Here is a 14,846-nt window from a genome sequence, read left to right on the forward strand (position 1 = left end):
CTTAATGACGTGCAGTGAGGCTCATGACTGGTGAGTTTATGTATATTATTTATTTGATTATAAGTGGAAAGAGAAAATTATTTAATGATTAATTTAACAACATGCGACTCAAAATGTTCAATATTAAACCATCATCATTCCTCTTATAATGAATCATTAACAAAGACATAGGAACACATTTGTTCTACAACATTTATTACATATAAATTAATAGATCACCTTCTTGTGTCTAATTAATTTTTAAATTAATTTAAGTATAAAAAATGTGTTCAGCACATTTTTATTTTAGTAAAAAGTTAAATTCACTTTTCAAACTTTAAATTCTGGTGATTTAAATAACTTTAATTAAGGTTTTCTGTCAAAATTGTTTAGGGGAAATGAGATAATTCTAGATGACTAGAAGGAACCTGTAGTTTCAGCAATAAAACCATCATAAACCTCGTGCACATCATTTTATATGAAGGTCATTGTTTTGTTTGTAATAATTAAATGGTTAGTTTAGTTAGTAACACATCTTTTATAAGTAAACACATAATTGTTGATCTAACGAGACTCCACACACACACACCAACAACGACACTGACACACAGTGGAAACAAAACATCACTTATTGTCACAATAATGTCTAAATAAATTGTTTCTTGTTTCTTTAAATCCATTATTAAGTTGTGTTTTGTAATGAGTGCACTTGTGCAAAACTATCCCCCAACACTTAAAAAACAACGTTTTACTTTCATTTTAAACATCGTCAGGTTGTAAATACTATAATAAAAACTGAAGAGCGATCGATTGTGTTGTTGCTGAAGGAGTCAGAGGCCAGTGCTCGTGTGAAAACTGTAATTACTGACAGGGTGTAGAACCTATTGACAGTTAGAGGGATGAAGAGAATGAATGGAGAAGTATTTTATTGAACTTTTGCTCAGCTTCATGTGTTAACATTTTTTTTTCTTCGTTTTTATTCATACTTGAATTGAGAGGTTCACACAGTCATATGAATCCAAAACTTATTAAATAATCATTTTATTCAAAAAGGTTTGTCGTCATTGATGAACCTTCAGAGTCAGCAGATTGTAACCATAAGAACTTGACCGGTCAGAACCAGACTCGCTCATCGTTGATCTGTTAAAAGCTCTGAAGCATCTTTGATCGTTCAAGGAAAGACAAAAGTCCATCAAATAATCTGTCAAACAGACGTGAGAGAAGGAAGAGTGATGAGGTTAGAGGTCAGAGGTTAACTTTGTCACCACTGACCCAGAGTGACTCTTATTTCAAGTCAATCAAAAATAGTTTCTTACAATCATGGTAACTGACAGGTGTTATTGCTGTGACTGATGTTTGTTCTGTACTGTCCTGGTTTGTCCTTCTTGAATTACTGTAGATTATTAATTTAGATAGACGTCATAAAACACTTATCTATGACTCTGAGTCTCCACCGGTCCAAAGTTCTGGTTCCTCTGGACCTTAACAAATGACTGTGACACGACCTTTACTCTCAGAATCTGAATCAGTAACTTTTATTGCCAGTGTTGTAAACACAACATAGGAATTGTTTGTGGTGTCAGTACAGAATAAAATAATAAATTAAAAAAACACAGATTTGCAGCCATGTTTGGATTTATACAAAACAATCTTGACAGGAGAATAAACCTCTGTAGCATCTCTGACCCTGACTTACACACAAAATAACTGCATCAACACTCATCACAGCAGCTCACATGCAAAAACTGCTGCACCTTTATTTCTACATTTATGGTAGATTGACTTTGAAAAAATACAAAGTTAACGTCTAACATGCTTTTTTTTCCTCAAGATGGTGGCAGCAGCTCAATGGATTATTAAAACTCATTTCTTCTGGGTTAAAGCAAATTATTTTAATTTCTGTACAGTATAAACATGAACTTCTCAGCTGAACCGACTTCTAAACTCTTCTGACGAACATCTCTGCGTCTGGCAGCTGATAAAAACATGTATAAAGTCCACGATCAACACTGGTAATGGACGACCTATCTGCTTTTAAGGTGAGTCCCATTTCTAAGTCGCCAAATGACCCTCATTCCATAATTTTGAGGTCCAGCTTTGAGGATTGATCTTGAGAAAGACTGCTGAGGAGATGAATGCAATTGGGCCTCAGTCAGTTCAGACATAAGGACATTGACCTGGTGCAGTTCAAGAAAGGCAGAAAAGCAAAAAAGCTCATCATGCTGTTCTAGTAGAGAAATTAAAGTCTGTGTTCGTCACTAAATCCATATTTTGGAAATTGTGACATCCAGGGGAAAAGACCTTTAAATGGATAATGTGAAATAAATACACGCATACAGTGAGGAGAAAAAGTATTTGATATACTGCTGATTTTTTAAGTTTTCCCACTTACAATTTGTATCAAAGGTTCAACTTTGAGGGTCAGAATCTAAAACAAAAATGCAGAAAATCAGAGAGGATGATTTTTAAATAATTAATTTCCATTTTATTGCATGACATAAGTATTTGATGCATCAGATAAACAGAACTCAATATTTGGTACAGAAACCTTTGTTTGCAATACAGAGATCAGACGTTTTCTGTAGTTCTTCACCAGGTTTGCACCACTCCTCCATACAGACGTTCTCCAGAACGTTCAGGTTTCAGGGCTGTCGCTAGGCAACACTGGCTTTCAGCTCTCTCCAAAGATTTTCAATTGGATTCAGGTCTAGAGACTGGCTAGGCCACTCCAGGACCTTGAGATGGTTCCTACAGAGCCACTCCTTCATTGTCCTGGCTGTGGATTTGGGTCGTTGACCCAGCCTCGACCCAATACGGTGCAGTCGTTCCGTCCCCTTTGCAGAAAAGCATCCTCAAAGAATGATGTTTCCACCTCCATGCTTCACAGTTAGGATTGTGTTCTTGGGTTTGTACTCATCCTTATCCTTCTTCTCTCTCCAAACATGGCAAGGGGAGTTTAGACCATAAAGCTCCAATTTTGTCTCATCAGACCACATGACCTTCTCCCATTCCTCCTCTGGATCATCCAGATGGTCATTGGTAAACTTCAGACGGGCCTTGACATGCGCTGGCTTGAGCAGGGGGACCTTGCTGGACCAGGTCCTGCCATGTAGTTCTGGGCTCATCCCTCACTGTCCTCATGATCATTGATGCCCCACGAGGAGAGATCTTGAAATGGAGCTCCAGACCGAGGGAGATTGACCGTCGTCTTGAACTTCTTCCATTTTCTAATAATTGCACCAACAGTTGTTCTTCTCACCGAGCTGCTTGTCTATTGTCCTGTAGCTCATCCCAGCCTTGTGCAGGTCTACAATTTGATCCCTGATGTCCTTGCACAGCTCTCTGGTCTTGGCCATTGTGGAGAGGTTGGAGTTTGTTGGAGTGTGTGGACAGGTGTCTTTTATACAGGTGATGAGTTCAAACAGGTGCAGTTAATACAGGTAATGAGTGGAGAACAGCTTCTTAAAGAAGAACTAACAGGTCTGTGGGAGCCTAAATTCTTAGGGCACTCTGGTTTCCTCCCACAGTCCAAAAACATACAGAGGTTGATTCAGAACTTGGGGAATTTGTCCGTATGTGTCTTTGTGTGCCCTGCGACAGACTGGCGTCCTTTCCAGGATGTCCCTCGCTACTCGCCCGTAAAATCTGGGATAGACTCCAGACCCCCGCGACCTCACCTATTGCTTCATGCTGTACTTCAAGGTCTTGTTTCCATCATAAATGCTTCTTTCCATCGTAGTCAAATAGGTGTGACATTATTAGCTAATATAATATGTTTGGATGGAGAGACATTAAGGCGAATAAAAGTTACAAAATATATTGAAATACTGTAAAACAGATAAATAAAGCGCATTTCCTAATGTTGTATTCTAAGGAATACCATGAGTGCCACAATTAGTAATTAAAAAAGCGTTTGGAAATAAGGATATCCAGGGGAAAAGACCTTTAAATGGCTATTGTGAAATAAATACATACATAAATGTGTATATCTGGTATTCCATACAGGTAAACACGTCCTTCTCTGTTAAGTCTCTTAACGCCCTCTACTGTCCAGAGTCACAAACAACATATCTGTCAATCATTGATGCCAGACAAACATTTGCTGTTTACATTACATCTTCTGTCTGTTTATTTTTTAGTGAATAAACATGTTTCCTGTCATCATACTTTAATATTAACCTTTCTTTTCAGTCACTTCAGTCAAGTGTTTGCTTCTGAGCGATAAGTTAAGACTTTTCTGATGTAGTAAATCATGCCATTAATTCTCTTTTTTACATTTTTAACTTGTCATATTCTCTATTGTTGATTCTTCTGGGATCCGCTCTGATGCCTTCACTGCTCAGGATGTCTCCCACAAATGTCAGTTCCTTCACTCTCAAGTTCTTTCGCTACGATGTCTGGGCTGAATTACAGAACTTGGCTTTCAGGTGAACACAAATGAAGGAACATTGCTTATGACGTCTACAGGGTCCTGTAAGTGAGGACTGACCAACATGAAAGTCATTCAATTATCTCAAGATTTAAAGGCTTCAAATCTTGAGTCTGTGCTAGTTGTGTTCAATTAATTGGCCACTGATCATAATCAGCCGATATCCGTGAATTGGAGTTTGTTGCAGATCAAAAAAACTGATGACTGGCGGCTCATACTTTACCTCTTCCCGCCTGCACAGGCTCTGCACAGGTGCACGGGAACAAACGACAACAAACATGTCTGCTGTGTAAAGGTTTTAAACTGTGTGTGAGACCTATGTGAAGTTTACTTGCTGCTCATGGAAACGTAAAAATACCTCGAGGAGGAAGCACGCTAAAAGTCTTGGACGAAACCAATTCTAGTCGACATTTTCAGAAACAAACACATTGGGATCCTAAATAAATGGTATTGAATAGACTAGAGCAGAAGACGTTTCATAAATTATTATGCATTAAATATCCAAGTCCTGTGGCCCCTACATCCTGCGGCCCCTGCAACCGACGTTTCACTGGTTTCACTGCCAGTGGTGACCTTTTCCACCACATTAAAACCACTTAGCAGCAATTTCCCAGCTTTTGCCTATTTCCTAAAACCTTTTGAACATGCACAACCACCAGAACCCCCCCCCCCCCACACACACACACACACACACACACACTACTCTGCCTACATCAGCGATTTCTTTGGCTTGTCCTGAGTCTTGAGCCCACATGGACTGGGGCGCTCAGGGAAGTTCCCATTTCTTTCGATCAAAGAGGTGCTGCATGGAATCCTGCGCCTCCACCAAGAGATCCTGTCCCTCATTGGAAGTTTGTTTTTCTCATAAGATCAGCTCAATTCACTTGACGAACTAACTATGTCTGTGCACGATCCTGAACTGTCTTGGATCAAAGTCTGGAAGCTCACGAACCACATTGGTAGCTCACTTGAGCACTCTTTCAATGATGACATTTGTCGTGCTATCTTTCTGACACACACTTGGGAATTTTGGGAAAGGTTTCTTGTTTTAAGATTTACACCAGAAGTGATAGAATTGAATCTTACAACCGTGAGTAAACTGCTCAAGAGAGCATCATAAACGCTGGGGCTGCATCCCAGAAAAATTGAATTGTTTTCTTTTTCTTTTGCATTATTGTTATTATTCCTATTTCTTCACTTCTTCCAAAAGTGAGGAACGAACACACAGGGTGTCTGTAAAAATTGAAAGAGTATATGAGATGATGTTCTTGGGAGTAATTTTAGATCATGAATTTAGTTGGAACCACATATAGAGTATTTAAAAAATAAATTAAATCTACTTGTATTATCTACAAAGTAGGGGATTTGTAAAACAATAATTGTCTTTGCATATTATACTATATTGTGTTGAGGTTTGGGGGAAATACGTGCAGGACATACATAAACTCTATGATTAAACTCCAGAAAAGAATTTATAGAATAATTAACAAAACTTCCTATTAGTGAAACCACTAATAAATTACTTATAAAGTCTGTCATTTTAAAATATGGAGACATTGTACGTATAAAAAAACCATTAGAAATATTATTTCAAGTTAAGTATAAAAGTCTTCCCACCTGTATTCAACTTTCTTTTTTTTTTGACAATTTAAGAAGTTTGTGTGTCTTTGAAATATGTGAAGTGAGAACTAATGTTAAATATACATGTGTTTCATTTCTGTGAGTAGAATTATGAAATGGACTTAGTGACAAACTGAAATTTTGTAGAACACTGGTGAAAAATAATAAAATATATTTTTTTAAATATCATAAATGAAAGGGTAAACACGTTGAAATAATTTCGTTTTTTAGTTTTGTGTGTTTTCTTCTGCTCTGTATAATTGATATTTTGGGATATTTCATGGATTGCATAGAATAGGAAAAATAAGCCTGGGTTTCAGCCTATTACTTTACAATTAGAGAGTGTGTTAAGAAGGTTTGTGGTGAGAAAATGTTGAGTAGAAGTTATGGTACCAACTGATTGAACATAGTTAAAGTATTTTGTATATAAGTAAGGCGACGTATGTTGTACTTTAATTCCAAATAACACAACGCAGATTGCTAACTTGACCAAAGCCATAGATGGTCTTAAAAACACTCTTGAATGAACTCAAAGAACACTCAGGCATTGACAGTGATATGATGGATAGGTGGTTTGGTAAATGGAAGTCAATAATAATATTTTAATGTCTGTCGCTGTATTTTCAGCACTAGTTGCTGTTGTGTTCCTTGTATCCGTTCATTATGCAACCGTGTCATTGTATCTGCTATTGAAGAGAAATCTGTGCCTCCACTTATCAGATGGTGTTGTTTGAATGATGAGTTCTGATGGATGGGGCTGAATTAGTAATCTCATATTCTACTTACTCTTTATCATATACCAAGTTATTTTGTGATATTAGGTTTCTTGTAAACTTCAAATTTTTAAGGTTGACCTCAAATTTCAGAGGTCAAAGGAGGGATTGAAGATATATGCTCAGATTGATCTACATATATACTCATTGAAAGGTTAAATTATTTATCCTCATTTTATGTACTCATGTTTAACAATTGTCAACATTGACGATATTACCTTTTGTTCAGAATTAAAACATATTCTTGTATTTTATCTTTTAAAAACGTGTTATTCCTAAAACCAAAGGTTCAAGAGTTGAAGTCTATAGTATCTGTGCCTCAACTTTGTACGAACCTTTGTGTGCGGCTCTGATATAAATAACAGAGGCCTCTGTGCATCGTTGTTATCGAGCTGTGGAAAGATATATGTGTTAACCCAGAAATCATGTTCAGTAAACCCAGGTGAAGAGTAACAAGTGTGAGGAAAGACTGAAGATTCAGTGTTTAGGTCAAGTAAGAAAAAATATCAAGAATTTAACATCTGTTGTTCATAATGGAATCAGATTTTGCAAACATACCATATCCTAAGTTGGCGATAGTATAATCAACCTTCTCCACGTGTAGGACGAGGGTCTCGGGGTCTTTATAAAGATCCTCTGGAAGAAACTTCGGACAGAGACTGGTCTGAGCGCTCGAACTTCTGGTATCTCTGAATAATCTGCATTTTTTGTTAACTGTTGTATTTGAGGTCTTGTATGGCCTACTTTTGTAATCGTTTTTTACTTAAATAAATTCACTGTTTTAATTATAATTTCGCTCTTCCTTTGATCAAACGAATGCTCAGAACTCATAAGACAGGAAGGAGGAGTGAGTTCTCTGCTCACTCCACCTAAAATGTGTTTTAATAACACTGTTATTAAAACACATTTTATCATTGGCATGTGAAATGGATTCTTCACGTTCTGACCTGATCCTGCAAAGAAAAGGTTTGGGGGTGAAGGGTCTCTCTCACTCTCACACACACACACAGGATTAGTGAAGGAAGAGATTTAGAATAATTTAATGTGTTTACATCAACAACGATCCACGATCCATGATCCATGCTGTTTGATCTTTTTAACCCCTTAACGCCGAGTGTCGCAAATTTATTATTGTTATTATTATAATTATTGATGAATTATAATTATTATTTATTATTTTCAATAACAATATTTTAAGGCCTAGGCTTCCGAACCATTCACAATGAGTGTATTTTTGTGTTAATATTACAAAGTCAGAAGTCTCTTCGGGTCGACAATAATTCATGTCAAGTCACTGGCCTCTCAGAGGTCTTTTAGGTTAGGTTAGGTAGAACTTTATTGATCCTTCAGGAGGTCTCCTTCGGGAAATTGTTTTTCCAATTAGACACAGCAATACAGACGATTATTCATAAAAATAAGAACAAGAACAAAGAGAAATAAAAAGAAAGAACAAGACACAATCTAAGTCTAAAGATAAAGAACATAGATCAAAGACAAACAACAAAGTAAGTAAGTAAGTAAGTAATTTTTATTTGTATAGCGCTTTTCCAGACCAGGGTCACAAAGCGCTTAAACAATCAAAACAATATTCAGTAAAGTATATACTTTAAAGGGCGAGATAAAACTGATAACAACAAAGACAAAAGATACAAAGACTAACATAGAATAGAATATGAATTAATTTATTATTATTAATTTAGCAAGTTGTCTGTTTTCCTCCTGTCGATCAGAGATGGTAGAGTAACGTGGACGTTGGCCGTGGCCCTGCATGTGGTTCCAGGTTTCTCCTCAGTGTTTCTGTATTGCAGGGGATGCGAGGAATTTCCCCTCCTTTCTCCTCTCAGAGAGACTCTCCTGCAGAGTCTCACAAACATTTTCGTCAAGACCCAGAGCATGTCCAGCTTAGTATTTTCCTTAGGTTTTTTTCTCACTCTCCATCTCACTTGTCAGCACTTCACCCAAGCATTTTTCTCACACCAGTCCGCAATATTTGCAATTATTCGCTGGGAACAAACTAGTATTCTGATATTTTCCCACAATCCTCTTTGCCTTCTTTTCAACTTTTCTTGCAGCCTTCTCCGTTATTTCTTAACTTTTAATTTGACTAAATAGTCGAATTACAGAACAGAGTCTTTCAACTTGATTTAAGAAATACATTTTTGAAATCAAGAGCAAACACTCTATCATTAGAATTTATTATTATTATTATTATTATTTTCATTCAAATTATATGATAGTTTGTGGGATAGTCCACGTCGAGAAGATATCAATGTCATTGTTACCCATGGAAAGTATCGATTTATCACAATCTTAAATTTGCCGTTGAAATTATCTTAAACCTATTAACTGGGGGATAATCTTAAATTTTGTTCTAAACTATAATTTGATGAATAAAATAATTAACTAGAAACAATGACTACATTCATGAATAACACATTTTCATTTTAAACAGTACATTTGTATGTATGTAGGCGTTCGATAGTTAAATCTGGCGCAGAACGACCCCTTTAGTTTCATTAGTTTCACAAAAGTTTATAAATAATATCAGAAACCCCTTGGTTGCCACATTTGCATAAATCACTTACAGTGGTGGACTGTCAGGGCCAGCAAGGCCTTCTCTGCTGGCCTAAACACTGACAGACAGAATCACTGACTTATGTTTTAATATATTTTTGCCATGAATATTATTATATATAATATTATATAATTATATAATATTATTAGTATTCAATTATTTCCAATAGTCTTTCTCTTCATCTCATAGCTTTTCTCTTGGTTGCGCTGCTTCCACTTGTGTATGTTTATTTTAGAGCTTTTATCCAATCATATTTCAGCCATCATTTGTTGCCAGGGTCAAAAATCTGCGTCTACGCCTTCAGAATCGACATTGCTGGCGTCTGTAGTTTAAAGTCAGTGGCAATGACGCTGTTGCTTTAACCAATCAGAGTTCTAGTTGACGACACTTAGGCCTTCTAGCAGGCGTCCTGTGATGTCAGCATTTTCACGTCCTTTGATTGGATGTTCAGAGAAATACTCGTCAGAGCAGCAAAGCATCTATAGCTAGCGGCGCAAACTCAAATATTTTGCTAGTGGATTGGATAACTTTTTTAACAATGGCTGACGGAGGAGAAGACATTCATTTGGTCGCAGTTATGCTCACGAAACCATTTTCAAGACGGACTTTTCCAGAAAAACTGGACTTTGTGAAGAACAGTCGGCAGACTCCGAAGTTAGCAAGTTTGTCCAGCCGGGAAGAGGGTTTGTCGCCACTTTCAAGTCAGCAACTACGAGCGATGACCATCCCAGTGTCACTGCTTCTGTTGAACATTCTCCGCCCTGAAGCGAATCAAAACTAACTCCAGAATTTTATTTAAACGTTTTAATATTTTTGTCATTTAATAAGGTTAATATTGTTGTTTCTGCTGATGTATGTATGGCAGCCGTGGTGAAAAGAGACTTGTTGAATCGTCCTTATTGGGTTTCTTGCTTTAGTAATGACATTCTTTCTTGCTACAAGAGATACCTTTCTGTAATGCAATCCAAGGGTGTCATAGCTCAGATGGTATAGTGGTTGCAGTCCAAAAGGTTGCAGGTTCAATCCCAGCTCCAGACACCTGAATAAGACACTTTGCCCTGATTGCGCCTGATGGCAGACTTGGCACGTGTGTGCAGCCTACTCCCATCAGTATGTGTGAATGGCTGTCAAAGAGACCTGTATAAATAGAGATTATTATTACTATACTGCATTTCTGTGTAATATTGATGGTTTCTATAGCCGTGGAGTCATAATGATGGCATTAAGAGGTGGATTAGTTCATGTTGGACACCTAGGTGTGAAATGCACGGCCCGCCACTGTTCAGATTAAACCTCATTATGATCACGTTACTAAAGGTAGAATATAGTCACAATGAAATAGCTACACTAGCGCCATCAAGAGGCCACTGCTGAGATGACATATAGAGAGTGTGTGCGTGCATATGTAGGTGTGTGTGAATTCTTTTGGACAGAAGATGAACAAAAAGAAAGTGACCAAACCAGTGGATTTATTTGAAAACAAGATCAGGGAACATAAAAGTGAAGAGAGCGAGTGAACAGAATATTCATACTTTATTAACATTTTCAATTTAACTAATTGTTTAGTTCTTTCTTCAGCTGCTGATATGGAATTATATCACCCTTGAATTCTACAGTTCAGGTTAGCAAAAGTACAATTACTTTGTTTAAATACATGATCTTTATAAGTTCTGTTGAGAGATTTTACTTCATTGGTCTCAAAAGTTTCTCTTTGATTCACTGCTTCATAGCAAAAGCGTGACTACCCTCTAGTGGACAAGACAAGTAAAACAACCATCTTGTGGCTTACTCTTAAAAAAATGAACAACAATGAACTTTAACATCTAAATCATGTGTTTCCATGCTTCTGATCCTGAATCCTGATCCTCCATCAAGTTCCTGTTGTTGTTGGACAGTAGGAGGCGCTGCTGTGTGTGAGTCCAGTGAGAGTGAAGACTGAGAGAAGAAGAGACATGAGGTGATGATGGTGGAAGAACGTTGTCTTGACGATCATATACTGATCCAAACTGAGACGAGTCAATGTTCTGTCAACATTCTTCTGAGAACTTGAGAGAAGAACCATGTGACTGAAACATCCCAGAATCATCTTGGATGTCAGATTTGAAGATGAAGTCAGCAGCTAAACTAGCATGTAGCTAACATGAGTCTAGTCTAGTTGTGATGAAGATGTTCAAGTGAACACATGATTCAATATGAAGTGATCCATGTGTGAAATGATGTTTAAAGTGACTCAACATTGTGAGTTGATGATCAAACTCACGTCTGATTTCAAATATTTGACAGAAATATTTCTTTGTTCTCCACTGACAGTCAAACTGAAACAATGTTGATGTTGAAGCTCCTGAAGAGTTTTGAGCTGAAGGTCTTGAAGATTTGGAATCAGAGCTTCACTTGATACTGTAACTGTGAGTCTTTAACATCTGCACGTTTGTTCTGGAATCTTCTTCATCAAGTCCATGTCCACAAAGACCTTGAACTGCTGTGTCAGCAGATGAGCTTTGATGTTGAAGTCAATCCATGGAATCAAACTTACCATTCATGGATGAAGGTCTAACCTATGTGGTCCACAGTTGTCCAGCCTGGAGGAAGAAAGAGTCAGAAGATCAGATTCATTTGATTCAGATGTTTCATGAATATTGTTTCATTCTCAGTGGACGACTCAGTCAAGACTGTTGATGACAACAAAGATGGATCTATAAACAGGCTGCTCAGTCTCAACTGTCTCCTTCATGCTTTCATTGGTGTCCAGCAGGAGAACATGGAGGAACTCAGAGTTTGGATTTATGTGCTCAGTTCAGATGAAGAGTCTGAGCATCAAATGTTCAGTCTGAAGATCTTTGAAGTTCAGTCAGTGAGTTCTGCTGCTCTGTTCATACCTGAGAGTCTCCAGTCTCCAGTCTGGACTCGTCAGGCCAGTAGACAGCAGCTCCAGTCCTGGTCCTCCTGGATGGTTCATGCTCAGGTCCAGTTCTCTCAGGTGGGATGGGTTCAATGTCAGAGCTGAGGCCAGAGAAGAACAACCTCTCTCTGAGATCCAACACCTTGACAGACTGAAATGAAGGAGAAACACTTCTAGAAACTTATCAGAACCAAGAGAAGATGATGTTCTGACCTGAGTGTCTCCAGGTTACAGTGTGGACTCTTCAGTCCAGCAGACAGCAGCTCCACTCCTGGATCCTGCAGCTTGTTTCTACTCAGGTCCAGTAGAGTCAGACTAGAGGACGGAGAGCTGAGGACTGAGGACAGAAGTGAACAACTTCTCTCTGACAGTCGACAACTGCTCAGGCTGTGAAAGAGACGAGTTTCATCAACAAGTGACTTTTTCAATTTTCTATTTGACAAGAATTGAAAGAGTTTATTTAAAGACAAACTCAACTATTTCCATTGATAAGATCTTCACTTGTGGTTTGTTATCTGCTTCCTCTCTAATATAGTTCAGTCAGTTTCTTTCAAACCTTTGATACCAACTATTGACACGTCATTGATTCATGCTGGACTTTTGAACATCAACAAGTGTTTGATTGAATGTGTTCATGTTATGGTTGATTTGATGTTGATGGACCAGATGAAGAGAAACTATGGAAGTATATCAGTGTCATCACAATATTGAATGGTTTCAACCTTTCAAATGTTGGATTAGTTTTTTTAATAATTGAAGATTAAATAATTAAATAATTTGTATTTAAAGGTTACATTTATTTTTATTGAATAATAATAATTATGTTTTTAAATGAGTAAAAACTTTTTGTCACAAATAGAGTTTATTATTGTAATTAACAAGTATCCCTTTTAATTCATTATGAAAATGTCAAAGTGTTCAAAATCTATTATAAATGCTGGTATGGAATAATAAATTAAAAAACTCGAGATTCAATATTTTTAACAAGAAGCCTTTTAAATTTAATTTTAAAACCTGAAAGTGTTTAAAATCCAATTTATTATATATATATTCAAATTATTGAAATAAATTGTTCAGAACATAATTCTATGGTTAAAAAAATACAATATTTCAATAAAATGAAATGTTAAATTCAATCCTTCAATTCTCTGATGACACTGATCTACTTGCATAAGAAACAAAGCAAATGTTTTTAAATATTCAGTTCATGAGCTGAAAATAGATTCAACTGCTCCAACAGGAAGTGACATTTATTAACACGTCATATTAAAAGTAGAAAATCTACACTTTTCTCTCTAAATGTTTGACCTTGAAAATGTTCAAAACCATGATCAACTTGATGAGACTGATTGTTGCAACAGTCACATGTCAGGAGAATGATCACAGATACCATCAGCACAATGGACTCAACAAGAAATGGAGACACATGTGTTCAGTGTGAAGTGAAGTAGTTGTAGATGAGCCTCACAAATCATTGGAGAAAGACATTTCTTACCAAGATGTTAGTTTTCACACCCGTATATAACCTGAGCACAAATATTGATATTTTCTTACAACACACTTTGTTTTGAAATGAAAGACATTCATACTGACGTGTACAAAATACGTGAACAAATATCTGCTGTTTTTTTTATTTATGTTTTAAGTCACGTTGATGGTTGTTTTGGACTGTTGCTGAATGAATTGAAGTCTCAGCAAAAGACATGACAAACAAAACTTATTGGCTCTAATGTACATTTATCAACATGTTTAGCTTTAAAAGAAGCTTAAAGTAAGTAAAGTAGTTTTGTTTCATTAAAGAAACTTCATGATAAATGTAAGAAAAATGTAAGAATGATGCGATTAGTCGACTTAATGGTTTCAATATTTGCTGACCAGTCGACTGTTAAAATAGTCGTAGACCTCATGAACAACAGATGAACCATAAGAGAAGAACAGAGACAACAACGGTGGAAAAAACAAACAATGAAAACAAATCAAAGACAAACCTCAAGATTCCACTCTAAAGTGTTTTGGCTTCTACGAGACAGATGACGTGAGAACACTGGATAAAGAATATGCAACGACTGTTGTTTTGATTATTATTCATTTCCATTTAAAGTTGACGCTTGTTTGTTCATCATTACAATGATTTATTAAGATGATATTTTTTATAAACTACGTAACATCTTTACCTGCTACACAAACATACAAATGTATCTATGAGCTGCTTCACTGAAGAACAAAGTGATGACAGACTTTGACTCGTGTTTCCACCTCTGACTTTACATTTGAGCTTTGATGATGTAGAAAAGATGATGTTCTGACCTGAGAGTCTCCAGGTGACAGTGTGGACTCTTCAGTCCAGCAGACAGCAGCTCCACTCCTGGATCCTGCAGCTTGTAGTTTCTACTCAGGTCCAGTAGAGTCAGACTAGAGGACGGAGAGCTGAGGACTGAGGACAGAAGTGAACAACTTCTCTCTGACAGTCGACATCTGCTCAGCCTGTGAAAGAGACGAGTTTCATCAACAAGTGACTTTTTCAATTTTCTATTTGACAAGAAATAAAAGAGTTTTTAAAAAAACAAACTC

At 36.9% G+C, this 14,846-nt stretch overlaps 1 protein-coding gene across 8 annotated transcripts in view; it reads right to left on the reverse strand.

The window, feature by feature from the left end:
* LOC148085278 (NLR family CARD domain-containing protein 3-like) overlaps nt 1-14,846 on the reverse strand; it is a 57,503-nt gene that overhangs the window by 20,646 nt on the left and 22,011 nt on the right. For 4 of the 8 annotated variants that reach the window (XM_087783452.1, XM_087783451.1, XM_087783447.1 and 1 more), the window contains 2 exons: nt 14,583-14,759; nt 12,489-12,662 (listed from right to left, as the gene is read on the reverse strand). In XM_087783452.1, coding sequence (XP_087639578.1) covers nt 12,489-12,662; nt 14,583-14,759 — 351 coding nt within the window. Of the gene's footprint in view, nt 1-10,825; nt 11,312-11,774; nt 11,956-12,252; nt 12,427-12,488; nt 12,663-14,582; nt 14,760-14,846 lie in introns of those variants that run through there. The other 4 variants (XM_087783448.1, XM_087783450.1, XM_087783454.1 and 1 more) reach the window with 3 other exon arrangements.

This window comes from Callionymus lyra, chromosome 2 (assembly GCF_982586985.1).
Source record: "Callionymus lyra chromosome 2, fCalLyr1.hap1.1, whole genome shotgun sequence".
Taxonomy (NCBI): domain Eukaryota; kingdom Metazoa; phylum Chordata; class Actinopteri; order Syngnathiformes; family Callionymidae; genus Callionymus; species Callionymus lyra.